The 13,414-nt window shown below is 40.5% G+C and overlaps 4 protein-coding genes across 4 annotated transcripts; all 4 read right to left on the reverse strand.

Annotated features, from left to right (window-relative positions):
• Positions 1-547: 547 nt before the first annotated feature.
• On the reverse strand, positions 548-1,300 carry LOC306703924 (gamma-crystallin M2-like; the record flags this gene model as incomplete). Its single annotated transcript, XM_079170098.1, has 3 exons — positions 548-835; positions 928-1,170; positions 1,268-1,300. 3 exons carry the CDS (start codon positions 1,298-1,300, stop codon positions 548-550), a joined length of 564 nt encoding a protein of 187 aa, XP_079026224.1.
• A 2,511-nt stretch (positions 1,301-3,811) lies between these two features.
• Positions 3,812-4,565, reverse strand: LOC306703922 (gamma-crystallin M2-like; the record flags this gene model as incomplete). The annotated part of the gene is made up of 3 exons (XM_079170096.1): positions 3,812-4,099; positions 4,193-4,435; positions 4,533-4,565. 3 exons carry the CDS (start codon positions 4,563-4,565, stop codon positions 3,812-3,814), a joined length of 564 nt encoding a protein of 187 aa, XP_079026222.1.
• A 2,514-nt stretch (positions 4,566-7,079) lies between these two features.
• On the reverse strand, positions 7,080-7,833 carry LOC306703921 (gamma-crystallin M2-like; the record flags this gene model as incomplete). The annotated part of the gene is made up of 3 exons (XM_079170095.1): positions 7,080-7,367; positions 7,461-7,703; positions 7,801-7,833. The coding sequence occupies 3 exons, from the start codon at positions 7,831-7,833 to the stop codon at positions 7,080-7,082; spliced, it is 564 nt and encodes a 187-aa protein (XP_079026221.1).
• A 2,511-nt stretch (positions 7,834-10,344) lies between these two features.
• LOC306703923 (gamma-crystallin M2-like) lies at positions 10,345-11,098 on the reverse strand (the record flags this gene model as incomplete). The annotated part of the gene is made up of 3 exons (XM_079170097.1): positions 10,345-10,632; positions 10,726-10,968; positions 11,066-11,098. The coding sequence occupies 3 exons, from the start codon at positions 11,096-11,098 to the stop codon at positions 10,345-10,347; spliced, it is 564 nt and encodes a 187-aa protein (XP_079026223.1).
• Positions 11,099-13,414: the final 2,316 nt, after the last annotated feature.

The raw sequence follows: 13,414 nt of genomic DNA on the forward strand, positions 1-13,414 counted from the left end.
GTGATTAGACGTTTTCTTACCAAAGAGGTCGTTTGGAGTCGTAGCTGTATAAACTGATAATTGATAGTGATAAAAAAACAAGGCATAAATAGAGAAGTCATTTTATGCTAAGAATCATGAACAAGAAACATTAGCCAACGTTAACTTTCTTAAGTCGCTACCATTAGTTATCTTCTCATTTACAACATGACAATTTAGATGCCTCACTTGTTTATTTAGATTTCATTGTCAAACTTGAAGCATTGTTAACTACCCAGAATATTTGTCTGTCTTGCAAAATCAAAGGTCTTGAAGTGCCCTTGTCTATTGGGTTTAGCAGTGAAATGTAGAGCTACATTTCTCAGCAGATTTAAAGCATTTTAGGATGAAAACGTGCTTGCCAAGAGCTGCTTGCTGTCTAAAAGAATTCTAATATATTACATTTCATGAACCGTTACATATATTGTTTGTTATAAACTATTTCACTGTGACAGTTGGGCAATAAGCTTGACAAAAAGAAGTGCAGAAATGATTCATTTAATTTGCATTTCATACATTCAGGAAACATTTAGTTGTAGGAATCAGTGATGCGCCTCATGCTCATGAACCTCATGCCGCTCATGCCGCTCATGCCCATGTCCCTGAAGTTCCTGTACTCTCCGGGCCTCATGTACATCTGCCTGCCTCTGAACTGGGGCTGCTCGTACATCAGCCAGTGGCCGTCCATCACGTTGCAGGACTGGCACTCGTTCATGCGGTGATGGTCCATGATGCTGTCACAGTCGTGCATCAGCTCGTGACTCTGACCACCGAAGTTCTCCCTCTCGTAGATCTTCATCCTGAACTGACCTCTGTGCTGTTTTGAAGAAACAAGAGAAAAATGTTGATTATTTCCGAGATAAAAAAGGGATCACTCAAAAGCAACTTTAAGGTCTGTTTTAAACCTACCATGGGGATCATATGGCAAGACCTGATGCAGTCCCTCATGCCCATCATGCTCATGTGGTCGGCGTACTCGCCCCTCCTCATGAAGTACTGGCTCCCCATGTAGTTGGGGCGGTCGTAGACCATGAAGCAGCCGCTCTCCACCCTGCAGGAGTGACACCTGTTCAGGTAGGAGGACATGTCAGAGCAGTCGCTCATGCACTCATGGGAGCGACCCTGGAAGTTCCTCTCTTCGTAGAAGGTGATCTGAAAACAAGTGAATTATAATGTTTAGAAATAAATCAGTGAGGTGAATATAGTGACAATAATTTTGGCTTATTACAAAAAGATTTTTAAACATTACCTTGCCCCTCATGTTCATGTCGGTGTTGCTCATGGTTGCTGTAGATGTGCTGTTGCGGACCTTCTTGCCTATCTGGTTTAACCCTTTCCTTTTATACCTGACCAAGGTAAAGAATCAGTGACCCCTCCCCCTCAGAACCCCATTACTCAGCAACTTACTATTGAAGCCACCAGAATACAGAGGTTTTGTGCATTCTTCAGGGACTGGGTACCTTGTAGTCCATGACAACTGACACTGCATCTGTGATGCGTCACGAGGTCCTGACAAAAAGATTCACGTGTTGCCACGTTGACCAATAGGAGCACAGAACTGAAAACACGGCAAAGAGGGATGATGTTGGTGTTGCTCAGTGAAACTTTGAAAAATAGATCAGTTATGTTGTCTTTCATTTTTATAGCTTTTACAATCTCAAGATTATCAAACACACCGCTTCTGACGCCATTGTTTGTTAACATTCTTGTTCTCGGAAGTCAATCCCAAGCACATCTTTCCCTGTGACACCACGCAGCTTGTGAAAGCCAACGTGTGGTCTGTTGTGTTCAATCACCGCAAGAATTTATGACTCGAATCGCTTCAATCTGACAAAGTGACCATCTTAAAGACGCTTTTTATAAAATTGGGGTACCGTCTGCTTTCTTTGAGCAATGAGTGGTCAGATTTAACATGGAGTCTAATGGAGCAGTTGGTTGGAGTTCATGTCGCTTTGCGGCTCTTTGAGCCAAATGTGTAACTCCGTTGGATTCCATTGTTATCTGTGTGCGACAGCACAACATTTCCAAGCTTTTGGGCCAAAACTGGTGTATAAAGAGTAAAAATTGTGGGACTCAGCACAATTTGGTCGTAAAAATGACAGAATACTTTCCTGCTCCGCTCCACTCTGACAGTTATGTCATCACTCTAGGGCTGAACATTCCGTGCAATACACACCCATTATAAAACTGAAATGGACCCAAAATGTTCCTGAAACTTAATCTGTGACTTCATGAAAATTGTGCTAGCTAGCAAAATGCCCATTTGGCTCAATAAAGTCCAGTGTTTTGTCAACGTTTTAAACTTCAAATCATTGTTGTACGTTAATGTATGGCTAGTAAATATGGGCCCAAAGTTAAGTGTTTTTTTTAGCTCTCTTCACGCCAAAACCCCATTGAAGTGAATGGAGAGATTTTGCTCAGTCTTTCGCAATTTTCGGGAAAACCGCTGGACAAATCTCTCTAGAAAATAGATAGCACACAATTCCTGATCAGGCCGCAAGTTTTGATGTATTTTTTGAGCAGGTGTTGGCAACGCTGTGTGAGGAGAAGCGCTGCAAACTTTCTGGCGGATAAAGATTATTATTATTAAGCCCGATGGATTATATACAGTGTGCTTTGAAACAGGCAGTTTTACTGCCTTTGTGCTACAAAGCCAGACTGAATAACTTTATTTATATAGCACCTTTAAAAACAGAGTTTACAATGTGCTTTGACAGACAAAGCAGCAAAAGCAAGGCAATGATAACAACAACAGAAAGCTCAACAGTGAGGCCCAACAAAGCACGACAACTAAGGTAAGAGTTAAACCCGGAAAAAACAGTAATAGACAAAACAGAATAAAACAGTCGATACGATAAAAATACACTAATAAAATGATTTAGTATAATACTAAAGGTTTATGTTATGGCCATCTATTATAATTATTCCAAATGAGAATCTTGTATTTTCCATCAGTTTAGTATAGCAGAAATGAATTTAAATACTTTAATACCCACATGTGCCTCAGCCAACATTCGTACGGAGAAGGAGCCAGTCTAGGTCAGACATCAGAGCTAACGACATAGCAAATCTCAATGCTTCATCATTGTAGAAGAAAACACTGCACTATAATAGCGGAATTAGTCGAACATTTAACCATAATTTGAGTGAACTGACTTCAACTGCTAACTGTTTTAGGTGACTTCATGGTAATCTTAAACTTGTACTTGCTGCTAGCAGTGCCCTAAAAAACAAATTTTAGGCTCAGTGATTAGACGTTTTCTTACCAAAGAGGTCGTTTGGAGTCGTAGCTGTATAAACTGATAAATGATCGTGATAAAAAAACGAGGCATAAATAGAGAAGTCATTTTATGCTAAGAGGCATAAACAAGAAACATTAGCCAACATTAACTTTCTTAAGTCGCTACCATTAGTTATCTTCTCATTTACAACATGACAATTTAGATGCCTCACTTGTTTATTTAGATTTCATTGTCAAACTTGAAGCATTGTCAACTACCCAGAATATTTGTCTGTCTTGCAAAATCAAAGGTCTTGAAGTGCCTTTGTCTATTGGGTTTAGCAGTGAAATGTAGCGCTACATTTCTCAGCAGATTTAAAGCATTTTAGGATGAAAACGTGCTTGCCAAGAGCTGCTTGCTGTCTAAAAGAATTCTAATATATTACATTTCATGAACCGTTACATATATTGTTTGTTATAAACTATTTCACTGTGACAGTTGGGCAATAAGCTTGACAAAAAGAAGTGCAGAAATGATTCATTTAATTTGCATTTCATACATTCAGGAAACATTTAGTTGTAGGAATCAGTGATGCGCCTCATGCTCATGAACCTCATGCCGCTCATGCCGCTCATGCCCATGTCCCTGAAGTTCCTGTACTCTCCGGGCCTCATGTACATCTGCCTGCCTCTGAACTGGGGCTGCTCGTACATCAGCCAGTGGCCGTCCATCACGTTGCAGGACTGGCACTCGTTCATGCGGTGATGGTCCATGATGCTGTCACAGTCGTCCATCAGCTCGTGACTCTGACCACCGAAGTTCTCCCTCTCGTAGATCTTCATCCTGAACTGACCTCTGTGCTGTTTTGAAGAAACAAGAGAAAAATGTTGATTATTTCCGAGATAAAAAAGGGATCACTCAAAGATCAACTTTAAGGTCTGTTTTAAACCTACCATGGGGATCATACGGCAAGACCTGATGCAGTCCCTCATGCCCATCATGCTCATGTGGTCGGCGTACTCGCCCCTCCTCATGAAGTACTGGCTCCCCATGTAGTTGGGGCGGTCGTAGACCATGAAACAGCCGCTCTCCACCCTGCAGGAGTGACACCTGTTCAGGTAGGAGGACATGTCAGAGCAGTCGCTCATGCACTCATGGGAGCGACCCTGGAAGTTCCTCTCTTCGTAGAAGGTGATCTGAAAACAAGTGAATTATAATGTTTAGAAATAAAGCAGTGAGGTGAATATAGTGACAATAATTTTGGCTTATTACAAAAAGATTTTTAAACAGTACCTTGCCCCTCATGTTCATGTCGGTGTTGCTCATGGTTGCTGTAGATGTGCTGTTGCGGACCTTCTTGCCTATCTGGTTTAACCCTTTCCTTTTATACCTGACCAAGGTAAAGAATCAGTGACCCCTCCCCCTCAGAACCCCATTACTCAGCAACTTACTATTGAAGCCACCAGAATACAGAGGTTTTGTGCATTCTTCAGGGACTGGGTACCTTGTAGTCCATGACAACTGACACTGCATCTGTGATGTGTCACCAGGTCCTGACAAAAAGATTCACGTGTTGCCACGTTGACCAATAGGAGCACAGAACTGAATACACGGCAAAGAGGAATGATGTTGGTGTTGCTCAGTGAAACTTTGAAAAATAGATCAGTTATGTTGTCTTTCATTTTTATAGCTTTTACAATCTCAAGATTATCAAACACACCGCTTCTGACGCCATTGTTTGTTAACATTCTTGTTCTCGGAAGTCAATCCCAAGCACATCTTTCCCTGTGACACCACGCAGCTTGTGAAAGCCAACGTGTGGTCTGTTGTGTTCAATCACGGCAAGAATTTATGACTCGAATCGCTTCAATCTGACAAAGTGACCATTTAAAGACGCTTTTAATAAAATTGGGGTACCGTCTGCTTTCTTTGAGCAATGAGTGGTCATATTTAACATGGAGTCTAATGAAGCAGTTGGTTGGAGTTCATGTCGCTTTGCGGCTCTTTGAGCCAAATGTGTAACTCCGTTGGATTCCATTGACATCTGTGTGCGACAGCACAACATTTCCAAGCTTTTGGGCCAAAACTGGTGTATAAAGAGTAAAAATTGTGGGACTCAGCATAATTTGTTCGTAAAAATGACAGAATACTTTCCTGCTCCGCTCCACTCTGACAGTTATGTCATCACTCTAGGGCTGAACATTCCGTGCAATACACACCCATTATAAAACTGAAATGGACCCAAAATGTTCCTGAAACTTAATCTGTGACTTCATGAAAGCTGTGCTAGCTATCAAAATGCCCATTTGGCTAAATAAAGTCCAGTGTTTTGTCAACGTTTTAAACTTCAAATCATTGTTGTACGTTAATGTATGGCTAGTCAATATGGGCCCAAAGTTAAGTGTTTTTTTTAGCTCTCTTCACGCCAAAACCCCATTGAAGTGAATGGAGAGATTTTGCTCAGTCTTTCGCAATTTTCGGGAAAACCGCTGGGCAAATCTCTCTAGAAAATAGATAGCACACAATTCCTGATCAGGCCGCAAGTTTTGATGTATTTTTTGAGCAGGTGTTGGCAACGCTGTGTGAGGAGAAGCGCTGCAAACATTCTGGCGGATAAAGATTATTATTATTAAGTCCGATGGATTATATACAGTGTGCTTTGAAACAGGCAGTTTTACTGCCTTTGTGCTACAAAGCCAGACTGAATAACTTTATTTATATAGCACCTTTAAAAACAGAGTTTACAATGTGCTTTGACAGACAAAACAGCAAAAGCAAGGCAATGATAACAACGGAAATCTCAACAGTGAGGCCCAACAAAGCACGACAACTAAGGTAAGAGTTAAATCTGGATAAAACAGTAATAGACAAAACAGAATAAAACAGTCGATACGATAAAAATAGACTAATAAAATAAATAAAATAATTTAGTATAATACTAAAGGTTTATGTTATGGCCATCTATTATAGTTATTCCAAATGAGAATCTTGTATTTTCCATCAGTTTAGTATAGCAGAAATGAATCTAAATACTTTAATACCCACATGTGCCTCAGCCAACATTCGTACGGAGAAGGAGCCAGTCTAGGTCGGACATCAGAGCTAACGACATAGCAAATCTCAATGCTTCATCATTGTGGAACAAAACACTGCACTATAATAGCGAAATTAGTCGAACATTTAACCATAATTTGAGTGAACTGACTTCAACTGCTAACTGTTTTAGGTGACTTCATGGTAATCTTAAACTTGTACTTGCTGCTAGCAGTGCCCAAAAACAAATTTTAGGCTCAGTGATTAGACGTTTTCTTACCAAAGAGGTCGTTTGGAGTCGTAGATGTATAAACTGATAATTGATAGTGATAAAAAAACGAGGCATAAATAGAGAAGTCATTTTATGCTAAGAGGCATGAATAAGAAACATTAGCCAACATTAACTTTCTTAAGTCGCTACCATTAGTTATCTTCTCATTTACAACATGACAATTTAGATGCCTCACTTGTTTATTTAGATTTCATTGTCAAACTTGAAGCATTGTTAACTACCCAGAATATTTGTCTGTCTTGCAAAATCAAAGGTCTTGAAGTGCCTTTGTCTATTGGGTTTAGCAGTGAAATGTAGCGCTACATTTCTCAGCAGATTTAAAGCACTTTAGGATGAAAACGTGCTTGCCAAGAGCTGCTTGCTGTCTAAAAGAATTCTAATATATTACATTTCATGAACCGTTACATATATTGTTTGTTATAAACTATTTCACTGTGACAGTTGGACAATAAGCTTGACAAAAAGAAGTGCAGAAATGATTCATTTAATTTGCATTTCATACATTCAGGAAACATTTAGTTGTAGGAATCAGTGATGCGCCTCATGCTCATGAACCTCATGCCGCTCATGCCGCTCATGCCCATGTCCCTGAAGTTCCTGTACTCTCCGGGCCTCATGTACATCTGCCTGCCTCTGAACTGGGGCTGCTCGTACATCAGCCAGTGGCCGTCCATCACGTTGCAGGACTGGCACTCGTTCATGCGGTGATGGTCCATGATGCTATCACAGTCGTCCATCAGCTCGTGACTCTGACCACCGAAGTTCTCCCTCTCGTAGATCTTCATCCTGAACTGACCTCTGTGCTGTTTTGAAGAAACAAGAGAAAAATGTTGATTATTTCCGAGATAAAAAAGGGATCACTCAAAGATCAACTTTAAGGTCTGTTTTAAACCTACCATGGGGATCATACGGCAAGACCTGATGCAGTCCCTCATGCCCATCATGCTCATGTGGTCGGCGTACTCGCCCCTCCTCATGAAGTACTGGCTCCCCATGTAGTTGGGGCGGTCGTAGACCATGAAACAGCCGCTCTCCACCCTGCAGGAGTGACACCTGTTCAGGTAGGAGGACATGTCAGAGCAGTCGCTCATGCACTCATAGGAGCGACCCTGGAAGTTCCTCTCTTCGTAGAAGGTGATCTGAAAACAAGTGAATTATAATGTTTAGAAATAAAGCAGTGAGGTGAATATAGTGACAATAATTTTGGCTTATTACAAAAAGATTTTTAAACAGTACCTTGCCCCTCATGTTCATGTCGGTGTTGCTCATGGTTGCTGTAGATGTGCTGTTGCGGACCTTCTTGCCTACCTGGTTTAACCCTTTCCTTTTATACCTGACCAAGGTAAAGAATCAGTGACCCCTCCCCCTCAGAACCCCATTACTCAGCAACTTACTATTGAAGCCACCAGAATACAGAGGTTTTGTGCATTCTTCAGGGACTGGGTACCTTGTAGTCCATGACAACTGACACTGCATCTGTGATGCGTCACAAGGTCCTGACAAAAAGATTCACGTGTTGCCACGTTGACCAATAGGAGCACAGAACTGAAAACACGGCAAAGAGGGATGATGTTGGTGTTGCTCAGTGAAACTTTGAAAAATAGGTCAGTTATGTTGTCTTTCATTTTTATAGCTTTTACAATCTCAAGATTATCAAACACACCGCTTCTGAAGCCATTGTTTGTTAACATTCTTGTTCTCGGAAGTCAATCCCAAGCACATCTTTCCCTGTGACACCACGCAGCTTGTGAAAGCCAACGTGTGGTCTGTTGTGTTCAATCATGGCAAGAATTTATGACTCGAATCGCTTCAATCTGACAAAGTGACCATCTTAAAGACGCTTTATATAAAATTGGGGTACCGTCTGCTTTCTTTGAGAAATGAGTGGTCAGATTTAACATGGAGTCTAATGGAGCAGTTGGTTGGAGTTCATGTCGCTTTGCGGCTCTTTGAGCCAAATGTGTAACTCCGTTGGATTCCATTGACATCTGTGTCACAATAGCAAAACATTTCCAAGCTTTTGGGCCAAAACTGGTGTATAAAGAGTAAAAATTGTGGGACTCAGCACAATTTGGTCGTAAAAATGACAGAATACTTTCCTGCTCCGCTCCACTCTGACAGTTATGTCATCACTCTAGCGCTGAACATTCCGTGCAATACACACCCATTATAAAACTAAAATGGACCCAAAATGTTCCTGAAACTTAATCTGTGACTTCATGAAAGCTGTGCTAGCTATCAAAATGCCAATTTGGCTCAATAAAGTCCAGTGTTTTGTCAACGTTTTAAACTTCAAATCATTGTTGTACGTTAATGTATGGCTAGTCAATATGGGCCCAAAGTTAAGTGGTTTTTTTAGCTCTCTTCATGCCAAAACCCCATTGAAGTGAATGGAGAAATTTTGCTCAGTCTTTCGCAATTTTCAGGAAAACCGCTGGACAAATCTCTCTAGAAAATTTTAAGCACACGATTCCTGATCAGGCCGCAAGTTTTGATGTATTTTTTGAGCAGGTGTTGGCAACGCTGTGTGAGGAGAAGCGCTGCAAACTTTCTGGCGGATAAAGATTATTATTATTAAACCCGATGGATTATATACAGTGTGCTTTGAAACAGGCAGTTTTAATGCCTTTGTGCTACAAAGCCAGACTGAATAACTTTATTTATATAGCACCTTTAAAAACAGAGTTTACAATGTGCTTTGACAGACAAAGCAGCAAAAGCAAGGCAATGATAACAACGGAAATCTCAACAGTGAGGCCCAACAAAGCACGACAACTAAGGTAAGAGTTAAATCTGGATAAAACAGTAATAGACAAAACAGAATAAAACAGTCGATACGATAAAAACACACTAATAAAATGAATAAAATAATTTAGTATAATACTATACTAAAGGTTTATGTTATGACCATCTATTATAATTATTCCAAATGAGAATCTTGTATTTTCCATCAGTTTAGTATAGCAGAAATGAATCTAAATACTTTAATACCCACATGTGCCTCAGCCAACATTCGTACGGAGAAGGAGCCAGTCTAGGTCGGACATCAGAGCTAACGACATAGCAAATCTCAATGCTTCATCATTGTAGAACAAAACACTGCACTATAATAGCGGAATTAGTCGAACATTTAACCATAATTTGAGTGAACTGACTTCAACTGCTAACTGTTTTAGGTGACTTCATGGTAATCTTAAACTTGTACTTGCTGCTAGCAGTGCCCAAAAACAAATTTTAGGCTCAGTGATTAGACGTTTTCTTACCAAAGAGGTCGTTTGGAGTCGTAGCTGTATAAACTGATAATTGATAGTGATAAAAAAACAAGGCATAAGTAGAGAAGTCATTTTATGCTAAGAGGCATAAACAAGAAACATTAGATAACGTTAACTTTCTTAAGTCGCTACCATTAGTTATCTTCTCATTTACAACATGACAATTTAGATGCCTCACTTGTTTATTTAGATTTCACTGTCAAACTTGAAGCATTGTTAACCACCCAGAATATTTGTCTGTCTTGCAAAATCAAAGGTCTTTGTCTATTGGGTTTAGCAGTGAAATGTAGAGCTACATTTCTCAGCAGATTTAAAGCATTTTAGGATGAAAACGTGCTTGCCAAGAGCTGCTTGCTGTCTAAAAGAATTCTAATATATTACATTTCATGAACCGTTACATATATTGTTTGTTATAAACTATTTCACTGTGACAGTTGGGCAATAAGCTTGACAAAAAGAAGTGCAGAAATGATTCATTTAATTTGCATTTCATACATTCAGGAAACATTTAGTTGTAGGAATCAGTGATGCGCCTCATGCTCATGAACCTCATGCCGCTCATGCCGCTCATGCCCATGTCCCTGAAGTTCCTGTACTCTCCGGGCCTCATGTACATCTGCCTGCCTCTGAACTGGGGCTGCTCGTACATCAGCCAGTGGCCGTCCATCACGTTGCAGGACTGGCACTCGTTCATGCGGTGATGGTCCATGATGCTGTCACAGTCGTCCATCAGCTCGTGACTCTGACCACCGAAGTTCTCCCTCTCGTAGATCTTCATCCTGAACTGACCTCTGTGCTGTTTTGAAGAAACAAGAGAAAAATGTTGATTATTTCCGAGACAAAAAAGGGATCGCTCAAAGATCAACTTTAAGGTCTGTTTTAAACCTACCATGGGGATCATACGGCAAGACCTGATGCAGTCCCTCATGCCCATCATGCTCATGTGGTCGGCGTACTCGCCCCTCCTCATGAAGTACTGGCTCCCCATGTAGTTGGGGCGGTCGTAGACCATGAAGCAGCCGCTCTCCACCCTGCAGGAGTGACACCTGTTCAGGTAGGAGGTCATGTCAGAGCAGTCGCTCATGCACTCATGGGAGCGACCCTGGAAGTTCTTCTCCTCGTAGAAGGTGATCTGAAAACAAGTGAATTATAATGTTTAGAAATAAAGCAGTGAGGTGAATATAGTGACAGTTATTTTGGCTTATTAGAAAAAGATTTTTAAACATTACCTTGCCCCTCATGTTCATGTCGGTGTTGCTCATGGTTGCTGTAGATGTGCTGTTGCTGACCTGCTTGCCTATCTGGTTTAACCCTTTCCTTTTATACCTGACCAAGGTAAAGAATCAGTGACCCCTCCCCCTCAGAACCCCATTACTCAGCAACTTACTATTGAAACCAACAGAATGCAGAGGTTTTGTGCATTCTTCAGGGACTGGGTACCTTGTAGTCCATGACAACTGACACTGCATCTGTGATGCGTCACCAGGTCCTGACAAACAGATTCACGTGTTGCCATGTTGACCAACAGGAGCACAGAACTGAAAACATGGTAAAGAGGGATGATGTTGGTGTTGCTCAGTGTAACTATGAAAAATAGGTCAGTTATGTTGTCTTTCATTTTTATAGCTTATACAATCTCAAAATTATCAAACACACCGCTTCTGACGCCATTGTTTGTTAACATTCTTGTTCTCGGAAGTCAGTCCCAAGCACATCTTTCCCTGTGACACCACGCAGCTTGTGAAAGCCAACGTGTGGTCTGTTGTGTTCAATCACGGCTAGAATTTATGACTCAAATTTTTTAATCTGACAAAGTGACCATCTTAAAGACACTTCATATAAAATTGGGGACTTTTCTATTTCCTCTCAGCGGCTTTTAAAATGGTGAGGGCTTAGCCGGTGGCTTGCAGCTAACATTGCAAACAGCGCCAACATTGATAACTATGGCAAAAACATGTTGATGGAGCCAATACCTGAGGGGGAACTGGAGGGTGGTCATCTGCTTCTATGACATCGCTTCCGGCATTATCAACTGCAACCGCAGTATTGATGCAGAGCGGCGGAGGTCGTGAGCCAACCAATGTGGCACGCTCACATGGACTAAAAGCATGCACGGCCGGCCCGGCTCCGCCAACAAAGAGCAGCTCTGATACACACAAAAGGAGAGCGACTTCATTCTCTGCTCATGTCAACAATATTTCACTGTATCTTTACATGGCAAGTAGTTGTTTGCTGCTATATTAATATTCTGCACCCTGTTAATTGCACCTTTTAACAGACAAAAATGTTGTTTAGCCTGCACTAGGCATTAGAGCGGAAGTCGAGAAGAAAACTGGAAAAATATTCAGCAAACATACAATTAATAAGATAAAATAATCCTTTATTAGTCCCACAGTGTGGAAATTTACAGGATTACAGCAGCATACTGGATCGTGCAAACAAGAGACATAGTAAAAAACAATGTATCAAAACAAGTATTGTAAATAAGTAATAAACAGTAAGGAACATTAAGTAAGTAATCAAACTCATTCAAAGATTTAATAGATACAGTGAGTGTAAATTTAAGTATGAATATGTTTGGATACATGTTTTGTTATTGAGAATCAGTTAACATTGTGAATTTTAGTTTTAACATTGTGTTTGCATTATTCAGATAATATTGGAGGCGTCAACTACCCCATGAGGCACTGTTTAGTATTCACAAATTTAAATCAATTAAAATGAATATCATATGTTGCATTGTTTTGTTTTATAATAATAATAACTAGAAATTGGAGCAGTAGGTTGGAGTTCATGTCGCTTTGCGGCTCTTTCTGCCAAATGTGTAACTCCGTTGGATTCCATTGACATCTGTGTGCGACAGCAAAACATTTCCAAGCCTTTGGGCCAAAAATGGTGTATAAAGAGTAAAAATTGTGGGACTCAGCACAATTTGTTCGTAAAAATGATAGAATACTTTCCTGCTCCGCTCCACTCTGACAGTTATGTCATCACTCTGGCGCTGAACATTCTGTGCAATACACACCCATTATAAAAACTGAAATGGACCCAAAATGTTCCTGAAACTTAATCTGTGACTTCATGAAAACTGTGCTAGCTATCAAAATGCCCATTTGGCTCAATAAAGTCCAGTGTTTTGTCAACGTTTTAAACTTCAAATCATTGTTCTACGTTAATGTATGGCTAGTCAATATGGGCCCAAACTTAAGTGTTTTTTTAGCTCTATTCACGCCAAAACCACATTCAAGTGAATGGAGAAATTTTGCTCAGTCTTTCGCAATTTTCAGGAAAACCGCTGGACAAATCTCTCTAGAAAATAGATAGCAAACGATTCCCGATCAGGCCGCAAGTTTTGATGTATTTTTTGCGCAGGTGTTGGCAACGCTGTGTGAGGAGAAGCGCGGCAAACTTTCTGGCCGATAAAGATTATTATTATTAAGCCCGATGGATTATATACAGTGTGCTTTGAAACAGGCAGTTTTACTGCCTTTGTGCTACAAAGCCACACTGAATAACTTTATTTATATAGCACCTTTAAAAACAGAGTTTACAATGGGCTTTGACAGACAAAACAGCAA

This window comes from Pholis gunnellus, assembly GCF_910591455.1.
Source record: "Pholis gunnellus genome assembly, chromosome: 12".
Lineage (NCBI taxonomy): Eukaryota > Metazoa > Chordata > Actinopteri > Perciformes > Pholidae > Pholis > Pholis gunnellus.